The sequence below is a fragment of the Bubalus bubalis genome, chromosome 5 (genome assembly GCF_019923935.1).
Source record: "Bubalus bubalis isolate 160015118507 breed Murrah chromosome 5, NDDB_SH_1, whole genome shotgun sequence".
Taxonomy (NCBI): domain Eukaryota; kingdom Metazoa; phylum Chordata; class Mammalia; order Artiodactyla; family Bovidae; genus Bubalus; species Bubalus bubalis.
The window spans coordinates 125,793,513-125,805,475 of record NC_059161.1 but is presented as its reverse complement, the minus strand read 5'-3'; the positions used below and the strand labels follow the sequence as shown (position 1 = coordinate 125,805,475).

The 11,963-nt window shown below is 60.8% G+C and overlaps 1 protein-coding gene and 1 long non-coding RNA gene across 7 annotated transcripts; one reads left to right on the top strand and one right to left on the bottom strand.

Moving 5' to 3' along the window:
* Window positions 1-633: 633 nt before the first annotated feature.
* KLC2 (kinesin light chain 2) lies at window positions 634-10,472 on the bottom strand. 5 transcript variants are annotated; one of them, XR_006551421.2, is made up of 17 exons: window positions 10,190-10,347; window positions 9,233-9,521; window positions 6,526-6,756; window positions 6,307-6,376; window positions 5,443-5,665; window positions 4,717-4,804; window positions 4,529-4,630; window positions 4,268-4,441; window positions 4,064-4,163; window positions 3,362-3,411; window positions 3,191-3,258; window positions 2,664-2,772; window positions 2,405-2,563; window positions 2,204-2,328; window positions 1,927-1,984; window positions 1,719-1,800; window positions 634-1,608 (listed from the first exon to the last, which is right to left on the bottom strand). XR_006551421.2 is itself a non-coding variant. In XM_025286698.3 (16 exons), the coding sequence occupies exons 2-16, from the start codon at window positions 9,458-9,460 to the stop codon at window positions 1,525-1,527; spliced, it is 1,875 nt and encodes a 624-aa protein (XP_025142483.1). In that variant the 5' UTR covers window positions 9,461-9,521; window positions 10,354-10,472; the 3' UTR covers window positions 634-1,524. The 5 variants fall into 5 exon arrangements, 4 of the variants coding, with proteins under 4 accessions (XP_025142483.1, XP_006056485.1, XP_006056486.1 ...); XM_025286698.3 differs by lacking the exons at window positions 1,719-1,800; window positions 10,190-10,347 and adding an exon at window positions 10,354-10,472 and having other exon boundaries at window positions 1,921-1,984; XM_006056423.4 differs by lacking the exon at window positions 1,719-1,800 and having other exon boundaries at window positions 1,921-1,984.
* LOC123333821 lies at window positions 6,739-9,166 on the top strand. 2 transcript variants are annotated; one of them, XR_006551422.1, is made up of 2 exons: window positions 6,739-6,874; window positions 8,994-9,166. It is a non-coding gene; the product is annotated as an uncharacterized LOC123333821 (long non-coding RNA). The 2 variants fall into 2 exon arrangements; XR_006551423.2 differs by having other exon boundaries at window positions 6,753-7,337.
* Window positions 10,473-11,963: the final 1,491 nt, after the last annotated feature.

The window sequence follows — 11,963 nt, the reverse complement described above, 5'->3', positions numbered from 1 at the left end:
GGAGAGCCCGAATCTCCTAGCCCACACCGCCCCCATCGACGCGCATTGCCTTGTGGAGCTTGTAGTTCGCTTCCCAGACGCACCTGGGCTTAAGGACCGCGCTCTGCAGCCTCACCGCGTCCCGGCACTGGGATGCCCAATTTAGTGCTGGGATTGGCGTTTCACGTCTGACAGAGGCATTCATCCTTACACTCCCCGCTTCCGGGAATATTAGTAAAAGTTCACTTATCAAGGGTTTTTGGCTAGGCACTCCTAACTCCCAGCCACAACCCCAGGAAGAAGCTATCACCCACATTTTATAGGTGAAAAAAATCGAGTCTCAGTAATTCGGCCAAGGTCAAATAGCTTGGTCAGGGATAAAACTCAATCAAAATCCATGATCTATAGAATCTCAGAGATGAAGGCTGTTAGAAAAAACTCCTGAATCTGTGGGGCCCCCAAACAATTCCGGGATAGGAGAAGCCTACTGGGCTCCAGCTGCGCGGAACCAGATGTGAAACACACACACACACACACACTCTCTCTCTCTCTCTCTCTCTCTCTCTCTTACTCGCAGCCTCTCCCGACCCCACTCCCAACCTAGAGACGTAGAGACACTAGGAGATCTCGGCCTCCGCCCAAAACAAGCCTGGCTCAGAGTCAAACCGTCTTTATTTCTACAGCAACATTTGAAAATAGAGAGCGACCGCCTCACTCCCCAACTGGGGCAGCCCCTCCTGCCACGGGGGGCCATCACTGCCCCTCGCTAGAAGCTGCAGACGCGGGAGGAGGCGTGGTAGGATGGCTCTGTGGGCGGTGCCCGGGGCGGGGTCAGGCCGAGCCTGGGCGGGGCGGGCGGGGCAGTGCATAAGACCCGGCTGCAGGGCAGGGCCCGGCGGGGAGCGGACGGCTGTGGGCCAGGCTTTCTGTCCTGGACACGGGGCGATGGCGGGTCCGGGCGCACCCCTTGGAGGCCGGGAGGAACGCGAGTAGGCCCAGGGAACCCTTTGGGGAGGCGCCGCCCCTGAGATGTGGAGCCAGGGAGATACCACCGCGCGGAATGGGGGTGATTAAGGCCTGGGCGGTACCACTAGAGAAGGGTGGGGTGAGGGGAGGCTGGATAGTACCAAGGACGGAGGGGAGGGGTGCGGCCAATAACTTATTTCTCTATATACAGAAGCAACGGCCGGGGGAGGGCTGGGTGCTGAAGGGACCGCAGGTGCTTAGTGTTCTTGGATCGCGGGTCTGCGGAGAGCGGGCCACTGAGTCTCTCTACCTTGGAGACCCTGCCCAACCCCTCTGCTGGCCCTGAACCTAGGGAAGAGGGGCCCTGCTGGAAGGAATAAATAAGGGGGAGAGCTGGAGCGGGCGGGCCCAGCCTCCAGGGCTCAGGCTAAGATGATAAAGGGAGAAGGTTACCCTGAGATTGAACAGAAAAGATAGGGGTCCTTGGAAGAGACAGGAGGGCAAGCAGCAGGCCCATGCGCAGGGCTGGGGTGGGGACAGTGCCGGTGGAGGCTCTGGCGAACGGCTGCCCCTTCAGGATTAGCCCACGAGGGAGTTTCGTCGGGAGAGGTCCATGGAGCTGGAGCTGAGGGTGCGGCTGTCAGAGAGGCCTGTGCCTCCAGGCTGTGGGCAGAGGGGCAGGGGGCTCAGCCTTTGCTACTGCCAGTCTGTGCTTCCCTGGCCACAGGGGGCCTGACAGCCAGAGGCCCTGGTGCCCTGACACTCCCACCCACCTCCACAGTCACTGTGTTTGCCGCTGGCCGCTCATAGGCAGCACCCAGCTTTCCCTCACGTTTCCCCCGGGTCCAGCCAGGCCTGGGATGAAGACAAGACCGGAAGTGTTGCCGGATGAACAGACAGGCTTGAGCAGCTTGGCAGGTACTCATGCAGGCCCGAGGCTGGGGCCTCAGCTGCCGGGTGCTGACCACTACCTACCCGTACCTGGACTGGCTCTTCCACACTCTTGTTGAGGAAGTTGAGGGAACTGGCCCGCTTCATCCTGAGGGGAAAGGCCAGTCAGGATTTGCCCACGGAGGAACTCAGGGAGGACGGGGAAGGGTCAGGTTGGGGTTGGGGAGGTAGGCTTGTGGAAGGCAGGCTGATGGGGGGACGGGATGGGGCTTGAGTGAGACAGAGTTCACCCTGGGTCCAGAGTTCAGCTGGGGTTGGTAGGTTGTTGGGTGGGTTCTTGAGAGATTCATCGGGGTGGGGGGCTCACCTGGGGTTTGGGGGCTCCTGGGGGCCACCCCCCTGCAGCTTCTTCACCAGCATCTCACTGCTGCGCCTCAGGGCATCCCGAAGCTTCCCGAAGGAGCCGCTGCGCCGCAAGGAGCCGCTGCCATCCTGCGGGGAGGTGGATGGGTTCGTCTCTGCCTCACGGGATATACAGCCCCCTGGGCCAGCCAGCCGCTGGACTCACCCCGCTCCACTCGGCGGCAGGCCCCGCCTCCTCGAGGTCAGCCTCAGACCGAGCCCCCACACCCCCGGGCCCATCTCGGCTGCCACGGCGGTCTCCGCGCCCGCTGCCACCGTCCTTCAGGAGCTCCACCACCTTGGTCTGGCTTGCGGGGTCCAGGCCCTGAGTGGGTGCAGGGTGTATCAGGCGAGCAAGGGGCCCCGATCCGATCACACATCGGGCCACGGGCCCCTGCCCACACCCCTCCTGCCTGTTGCCCTACCTGCTTGCGGCTGCGGCTGGCACAGTCCTCCAGCGTGTGTGCGGCTTCCAGCTTGCCCTGGCGCCGGTACAGGGCCCCCAAGCTGCGCAGGGTGGTGTTGACCGTGGGGCTGCGGACGGGGAGCAGGGCGGTCTCTGACTCCGTGCACCCAGGAATCAGGGCCCACCCTGACACCCAGCCCCCGCTGGCCCCGAGGAGCCTCTGGCCAACCAAAATGGAGCCCCTCTGGCGGGCGGGGCCCTGGTTGAGGTCCACCTAGGTTCACCTCTATCTTGGGGGATCCCCTCAGGGCCCTAAGTGGGATGTCGCCCCCCAGGACTGAAAACTGGGAACCCCGGGAGTGAGATCATCAGGTTTTCCCTGGAGGACAGAGCCTTTCTGGGACAGGTGGGCTGTGACCTGGGCCTCGAAAGACGAGCTGACAGAGAGGAAGTGTGTGTTCCGAGGCTGAGCAGTATGGCATGTGGAGCCTGGCCTCAGCGCGCACCCACGATGCCGCCCCACTCCCGCCTCTCTGCGCTCCTCACCTGTCTACTTTACAGGCCTTGTACCAGCTGCCATATTCCCCGTAGGGGGTGCTGTCCCGGCGCTTATCCTGGGGGAGAGATACGCGGGAGGTGGGAGAAGGGCCCCCGGCATGCTGCCCGCCTCGCCCTCTCTCCACGGATACCCGCCCCGGCCCTGCCCCATGGGGCTACCTTGCTCTCCTCCCGCTCCTCTGCGTGCATCCAGATGGGCTTGTTGTCCCCTGCGGGGGGAGAGGGGGCTGTCACAGCCTCTCATGTAGGCTTCTCCTGGGTGGACTGGACACAGGACTGGGGTTTTGGGTGGGGGGGTCAGGGGCACTCGAGAAGGACCAGGGTTGGCCTTTGTTGGATGAATGAATGGACAAGAAACAGACCCCAAACATGAATGACCCTCTCCTGGAGTAGAGGAGTCTGGCCCAGGCCTGTGCTTGAGGAGCTTATGCCTGGGGGTCTCGGTGAGCAGACCCTTGCCGACTTCAGGACCCTGGCCCGAGATGGTGCTAGGCCCGAGCAATGGGCCGGGCTGAGGGGTCCAAGAGCAGGAAGTGATTGACCATCAAGGGCCAGGAAGGTGGCTTCCCAGAGAGGGAGACATTTGGGCCAGGCCCTCCCACTGAGCATGTGTTGCCCAGTAAAGCAAGGAGGAGAGGCTCAAAGCTGAGGGCACAGGTGTGTGCAGTGCACAGGGAGGGCATCACATGGATCCAGCCCCTTGGAGGCCGTGCAAGGGGGGGCGGTGTGCTCACGTGTGCACACACATGGCTGCGGACCAGCCAGACCCCTGGAGCAAGGCCTGCCTGGCCGAGGTGTTTGCCATGGATGCAGGTGGCTGAGCCGGCTTGCACTGGGTGAGCCCCCGGCAGCCCTGCTCACCGCTGACAGAGCCGAACTCCTTCTCGTGAGCGCGGGTGAGGATCTCCTTGTACAGGGCCTCTGCATCCTGGTACTTGCCCTGCTTCAGGTAGCAGGAGGCCTGGAGGGGCAGGGCCCAGAGGTGAGCAGGATGGAAGGAACTGAGTCTTTTCCCCTCCTCCCACCCCTCCGCCCCCCTCCTCCCGCCCCTCCGGCCCAGGACACCAGGTTGTTCTTGGTCTTGGCCACATTGGGGTCGTCAGGCCCAAGGCGTGTGGCATAGATCTCCAGCGCCCGCCGGTAGTAGTATTCCACCTCCTCGGCTTTGCCCTGGTTCTGGCACAGCAGGGCCAGGTTGCTCAGCTGCTTGGCCACGTCTGGATGAAACTTGCCCAGGACCTGGGACCAGAGGAGCCAGTGGCTGGGCTCGGGGCCAGCCTAGGGGCCCCCAGCCCACCTGGCCGGCCCTGCCCTGCCTGCTCCCACCTTCTCCCGGATCTCCAGCGCCCGCTTGCACAGAGGCTCAGCCTCCTTGTACTTGCCCCGCTTGCCATACAGGACCGCCAGATTATTCAGTGTTGCAGCCACCTAGAGGGGGGAGAACGGAGGCTCTGTGACCTGGGCCCTGCTGGGACCTGGGAGCTTCAGGGGGCCGGGGAGGAAGCCTCACTCACAGCTGGGTGGTCCTTGCCCAGAGTCTTCTCGCGGATGGCCAGGGCATCATTGAGCAGGTGGGCAGCCTCTTTGTACTTGTTCTGGTCCCTAGGGACAGGTGCGAGCTGATGAATGGTATCCTCCAGCCCAAGGCCCTCCTCCTAGTGGTCCCAGATCCCTGGGGTCACTCCTTCTGTCTGTTCTGATGAGTGAGCACGATGCGGGTATGACCCAGGGCATTGGGAAACATGGTCAGTCCCTGCCCTCTGGCTTGGGGGGCTCTGCGCAGAAGCACACACAGTGCTGGGGTATGAGCCAGACTCCCCCCACGTCCCGCCCTCACTGCCTCGTGCCCAGTGTTCCTTATGGTCTGTTCCCCAGGGCCTCTGCTCCTGCTGCTCTTTCTGCCAACAAAACCTTCTCCAATCCCCTCACGTTTTGGGCAAACTCAACTTTCACCAGAGACCCTCCTCAAGCTTCGGTGTTGGAGAGGCTGTGCCCCTGGCGTGCTCGTGTGTCCGCCCCCGTTATGTCCAAGCCTGTTTCCCACACTAGACTGAGGCACATTCACCTGTGTAGCTCAGGCCCTGCTGTGGGCTCAGCCCTCTCTGGGGACAAGATCCTTCTGTCTGTCACCCAGCTAGCTGCCTGGTGGAGCCCGAGTCCTGGCCCACTGCAGGCACCGGGGCTTTGTCATCCCCAGGAAGAGCGCTCCCACAGGTGACTGTGGTCGGTGGGGGCCTCACCGGTAGACCAGCGCCAGGATGTTCAGCATGGTGGCCACGTCCGGGTGGTCGTGGCCCGACGTCTTCTCCAGGTCCTCCAGGGCCTGCTTGCAGAGGGGCACGGCCACCTCATAACGGCCCTGGGAGGCGTACTGGATCACCAGGTTGTGCAGGGTGCGCAGCCGGGCCGGAATTTCATAGCCCCCGTGCTGGGCGGCCACATCGCCTCCTCCAGGGCTGGGGGCTGCAAAGCCAAGGCGGGGAGGTCAGATGTACTAACTACCCCCTGAGCTGGGGGGTAGCTTTGACTGATCTCACGCGTGGCCCCGGGCAAGTCACTAACTGTCACTCTCTCTCACTTTCCCCATCTATAGAGTGGGTCTAGTCACGCCACAGAAAGAGAGGGTGGAGGCCCAGCTCCAGTACTTCAAGCTATGTGGCCCAGAGAAAGCCGCCTAGCCCCCGAGTGGAGTGTCCGCTCCTCATCTGCAGAAGGGAGGCTCTGATTGGCAAGGCCAGCACTGGCCTGGGGCTCCAGCCTGGGGTTCAGCGCTGCGCGTGCGTCCTCCTTTAACCCTTGGGGGAGGCTCAGAGAAGAAAAGAAACTCTACCAGCGGTCACAGAGCAAAGAGTGCAAGTCAGGGTTCATACCTGGGCCGGGCGGCTCCAGGGCTCTGAATTGTGATGCCTGCTTCTCATGGAACTTGAGGGGATGAGAGAAGCAACAGGTAAAGCCAGCCTTTTAAGTGCTCATGCTGGGATGTTATGATCAGAAACGAGGCAGGGAAGCACCTGGCAGTCACTCAGACCTTGTTTCCTGTGACCTCTGGGTCCCAGGGACTGGTTCACCCAGCCTTCCTTTCCCACCCCCAGAGCCAGCCGCACCTGGGTTCTGCTCCTCCTCGCTGGGGAACAGGTCATCCAGAGAGTCTTTGGGGACGTCCCCCTTGTCCTCCTGGGGAGGGAGACAGGATGAGCTTCAGGGAAGGTGGGCAGCCCAGGGGTCAGCAGGCTGGGTGGGAACCGCGCCTGCTCCCTGGCACCTCCCCTGCTCCCAGCCCCGCCCCCCCACAATGGCCTTGCAGTGGCCATGCCAGGGCTCACGTGGGGTGGGGTGTCCTCATCCAACTTGCGGATCTGGCTCATGAACAGCAAGTGCTGCTTCTCCTCCTCGAGCTGGGCCACGGCCTGCTCGCTGCGCTGCAGCTTCTGCTGTGTCCCCGCCAGCTCCTCGCGCAGCCACTGGTTCTCCTGCACCAAGCGCCGCACCTGGGCCCGCAGCTTCTGCTTCTCTGACTCCACAGCTCCCAGGTGGCTCGAGAGTGCCAAGATCACCTGTGGCAGACATCCCGGATGGAGGTCAGAGCCCTGTCCACCCGCCCCCACACCCCGTCCAGCCTGGGCCTCCTGGGGCCCAGAGAAGAGCCAGGCCTGGAGGAGCTGCCAGCCGAGGGTACCAAGTTCTCTCATTGAGGGAGTTTTGCCCCAGGGCCCCAAACAGACCACACACAGCCTTAGATCTGAACCCAGGAGGCTTGGGGATCCCCAGCTCCTTCCTTTTGCAGTAGGGACACCTGGGCTTCCAGGCTGGCTCTGCTAGACTCTGAAAGAACCCATCATCCCCTTTCCTGGGGCCTCCAGCTAGCCCTCTGCATCGATGTCCAGTTCCTTGCTGGGTCGTTCTGATCATGAAGAGTGCTGACTGGGGTGCTGCCCATTCTTCAAGCTGGCCGCTCTCTTCCTGTCTCTCTGAGGAGTTGTACTCAAGCCCTACGTAGCCAGAGCCACTAAACCACTGCGCCTGACCCAGGGCTAGCCCTTTTCCAAAGATTCCTGAGAGATGGCTGAAAGGATACCAAGAGACCCCATCCTGACTTCTGCCCAGGGGCCACCTGCAGCTCCCAGGGAGGGAAGGAGTATGTGTCCTAAACCCCTGGTTTCCTGGGGAACCAGAGGGGCGGGGGAGGGGATCCAGGGGCCTCAGCTCCCACCCCTCTCCCCCAACTCCCTGACTCCTTTCCTGAGCTTCCAGGCTCTTCCTGCCTTGAGGCCTTGCTAGGCGCTATCCTTTCTCCATCTTTCATGGTCAGGGTCATTTCTGCAGTGAAGCCTCTTCCCTCTTATGCTCTCAGCCCCAGGAAAGCAGGGTACCTCACCCACACCCCGCACCATTCTGTCGCCCACCTGTACCTGCCCTGGGAGGGTGCCCCGGTACGTTCATCTCTGTACCTGGCAGTCAACTGGCCAAGGAGTGAATGACCAACACATTGCCCTTCCAGAGGGCTGGAAGTCGAAGACCATGTGCTTTCTAGGTGACGAGCAAACACCCAAGTGACAGGTGTTTTCACAACCACTAGGTGTTTAAAAAAATTCCCTAAACAGCCTGGAAGTATATACAGCAGATGGTGTGATCCTTCTTTTAAAAACAAGGAAACCAAGATGATACCACCTGCCCAGGACTCATGGAGCCACACAGTGTCTCAGCCAGGATCTGAGTGGGCCAAGACTCTTCCCAAGAGTCTAACTCCTTGTGCACCCCAGTGCCTCCTGGATCTCCATCTGCATGTCATCCTGGCAGCCCCAGCTCCTTAAGAGGACCCAAACAGAACTTCTGATCCATCCATGGTCTCTTCTCCTTTTTTAAAAAAACTTATATTTTTTATCTCTTGGCTGCTGCACACAGCATGTGGGACCTTAGTTCCACAACCAGAGATTGAACCCACGCCCCCTGCACTGGGAGTGCAGAGTCTTAACCACTGGAACACCAGGGAAGTCCCCCTCCTCCTCTTAATTTGCTCAAACCACAAACCTGGGAGTTGCCCTTCTCCCTCTCCTTTAGTCCATCCCCAGGCCCTGCTGGACCTACCTCCAGAACGTCTAGAACTCACCCCCTTCTTAATACCTTCATGGCCACCCCTTTACTCCAAGTCGCCATTTCTCATTTGAATTCCAGTAGTGGCTTCCTAACACCTGCTACCTCCTTCTACCCTGACCCATCCTCATTCATTCTCCACACCTCAGCCAGAGAGTTTTTAAAGCCTAAGCCAGGCTGTGTCTTGTGACTGCTTAAACCCTCCAAAGGCTACCTGACTTCCTAAGAATAAAATCCAGACTAATAAGGCCCCTGCCTTCTCCATAGACCTCTTCTGCCCCTCTCTCTTTCCTCATGAAGCTCCAGTCAGACAGGTCTTCTCTCAGTTCTCCCACCACCACGAGATCTTTTCTACCACAGGACCTTTGCACACACAACCTCTCATTCTCCTCCTTTTTCATTCCATCACTCAGGTCTTGATTTAAATGTCATTCCTTCAGAAGTGTAGCTTGACCAATAGATAAGACCTCCTGCCATACCTTTTTTTTGAGAACTCACTGTAACGTTAATAAATATATGTGTTTCTGACTCTTCTCTTACTAGACTCGGCAGGGATCTTGTCTGTCTTGTTGGACCTTATCCCTGGCACCTAACACATTTCCTGGCACACAGTAGACACTTGATAACTTACCTGTTAACAAATGAATAAAAGAATAAATGAGGGGAGGGATCCTTAAGGACTTCCTTTTTGTTTCCCTAGGCCATGCAGTCTCTGCTAGGTAGCAGAGAAGTCAGAGGATCATCCCTCCCGGGCCCACGTGCATCTAGGGTTTCCAAAACCCATCCGTTTTTTCAACAGATATCTACCGCATCCTACCATAAGGCTCCAAGGCACTGATTCTTCCTTCCATGCTGATTCTGTTACTACACTGCCAGGATTCCTCTGGAAAGTTCCATCCCTCCCATGACCTCCCTCCTCAGCACCCCGGACCAGCCTACCTGGGCCTCCCCCAGCCCCAGCTCGATGGCCTCCAGGGAACGGCGCAGGAGGACACAGCGCTCCTGTGAGCCCGGCTCTGCCTCACTAGCTTCATGAGCGACCAGGGGAGCGAGAAGGGCACGATGCTCCCCGCGCAGGGTCTCTAGCCCTTGGATGACGGCCTTGGTGCCCAGCACGATCTCATCCTGGCTCAGCTTCTCCTCCCGAGGAAGCACCATCGTGGCCATGGCCGTGCCTCCTGTGAAGGCGAGAGGGCGGGCAGGGGGTGCCCAGCCTGGGGCCACGCCGCTGTCCGCCCCGGATTAGGTAAACACCTAGGGCCCCCCGGACGCCAGGGTCCCCGGGTGCCCGGTCCCCCAGGTAGCAGCCCGCACCGTGCTCGCGCTCGGCCTACAGGGGGCGCGCTCTGCTCGTCTCGGCCCGGGAGACGCAATGCGGTGCGACCCGCGAGGCTGGACCCGGATTCGGCCCAGACCATTGGCTCAAGGCCGGCTTAGGCAACCCGGTCTCGGGGCTTCCCCGGAGCCTCCCTTAGAAGGCGCCAGGGCACGATCCTAGTGGGATCGTGAGGGGTTTACTTCCGTGCGGAGACACCAGCCCCTCTGAGAGATCCGGTCCCAGCTTCCTCGGGCAGCGCCCCTTCCCCAACAGGCAGGCCGAGCCACAGAGCCCTCCTCCTGGGCAGGCCGACCCTGGGGAGACGCTCCCGCTAAGGAGCTGAGATCGCGGGGTTCCTCGTCCCCTCCCCCCCAGGCCGCGCCCACGACGACGCCTCCCCGTAGGCCAGCATGACATCTTGCGGACCCCTCCCCTGAAACCTTCCGACCCCGGTCATCCAGGGCCGCGCCCCCTGCCCGCGGGCCGGCCTGGTCCTCTCACGAGCCGCACCCCAGACGACCCCTCCCCTAAGGCCGACCCCGAGCTCCCTTCCCGCAGCCCGATCGGCCCGCGCGGACCTCAGTCTCCCGCTGGGCCCGCCTCCCGCTACGGCTCGGCTCCGGCTCCGGCTCCTGCTCCGGTGCCGCTTCACCCGGACCAGCCGCCGTGAGCGGGTCCCGCCGCCTCCATCCCGCCGGCCTTCCCAGCAGTCCCTGCGCTGCCTTAAAGGTGAAGCCGGTACCTTGGCGGCGTCGGAGGGGGCGAAACACTCCTTTCGGCCGGCAGGCTGCCTTAAAGGAGCACGCCTGCGGGGCCCACTCCAGGCCAGGGGGAGGGGGCACGGGGCGTGGCCGTCGGGGACGGGGCGTGGTCACCGAGGCGTGGGGCGTGGGCTAGCCCGGAGGGTGGGTTCCCCGCCGCCACCGTCTCCTAAGCACTTGCGGCCTCCGAGTCGTCCGTTGTAACCCGCCCCGAGGCCGCGGGAGTGTGGCTGGCTGGGGAGGATGTGTACCTGAACTTACCTTGTTCTGCGGCCAGAGAGGACGGCGGGAGAAACTGAGGCCCAGGGAGAAGGCCCGGCCTCCTCAGAGTCCAGATCGGGACATTTGACATTTATTGGCTTTGAATGAGGTTAAGTGCCACTTTCTGAGTGCTTACTGCGTGCTGCGCGCTTGGATGCCTTAAGTGCATTTAACGCTTACAAAGACCGAATAAAGCGGGCACTGCTATTATCCCAGTGTCACAGATAATAATCCTACACTCATTTGTCTCTAATCGGTGGTTAGCTGCTAAGTCGCTTCAGTCGTGTCCGACTCTGTGCTACCCCATAGACGGAAGCCCACCAGGCTCCCCCGTCCCTGGGATTCTCTAGGCAAGAACACTGGAGTGGGTTGCCATTTCCTTCTCCAATGCGTGAAAGGGAAAAGCGAAAGTGAAGTCACTCAGTCGTGTCCTACTCTTAGCGACCCCATGGACTGCAGCCTACCAGGCTCTGCCATCCATGGGATTTTCCAGGCAAGAGTACTGGAGTGGGGTGCCATTGCCTTCTCCAAATCGGTGGTTATGCCCCACCCAATTCCTTTGGAGCTGTCCTTGTCCCATGAGGTGGTTCCCGGCATCTTAGGGCCGCTTCTTGGGAGGCAGGAACAGAGGCTTCCGGCCGTAAAAGAGAAAAAGATGACAAGGGGCAGCCGGGCATCGGCAGAAACACTCTTGACCCTGTGGGTGAGCACCACCACGAATGCTGTGGGCTGGACAACCAGGACAAGGTGATGTCATTCAGGGCTCAGGTGAGACGTCATCTCAGAGAGCCCTCCCCTGATTCCCCGCACCCTTATGTAGAGCAGCCCTCCAGCCCATCTCATGCACCCATCAGGCCAAGATCTGCATGTCTTGTTCATTCCCAGAGAAACTCCTGGCCACCACATGGCAGCACTCAGTGAATGTTGGTTTTTAAGAAGGGTGCGCCTGTTGGCCCAGGTTTAGGCCTGGCACTCTGCTGCCCTGGGTTGCTGGCCACCCTGGCCTTACCTCCACTGCTTTTAGGTCGACATCTCTAGAAGAGACCCCTCTGAGAGACAGTACCTGCCCAGCAAGGCCTGGCACTGGTACCCAGGGATCTGGGGCGTTCCTCTTGAGTGGGGGGTGCTCAGACTCTACCAGGTTCAGTGTCCTAATGGATGGACCCTGTGAGCATCATCTCTGACAGATGTTCTGACGCCCCCCAGCTCAAGTATGTTCAGTGGCAGCAAGTTGAGTACAGTCTGCGGTGAGCTCTAAAGGTCAGCAAGGTTTTCCTTCGACAGCCCCCTCCTTCGACAGTGTCCCACTGTGGACACTGCTGCCCACACC

Coding starts and splice junctions, on each gene's coding strand:
- KLC2 (XM_025286698.3), bottom strand. CDS start 9,460: ATGGCCACGATGGTGCTTCCTCGGGAGGAGAAGCTGAGCCAGGATGAG. Junction 4,164..4,267: donor CCAAGACCAAGAACAACCTG/GTGTCCTGGGCC, acceptor CTGCCCCTCCAG/GCCTCCTGCTACCTGAAGCA. Junction 1,985..2,203: donor CAGGAGCCCCCAAACCCCAG/GTGAGCCCCCCA, acceptor CTTTCCCCTCAG/GATGAAGCGGGCCAGTTCCC.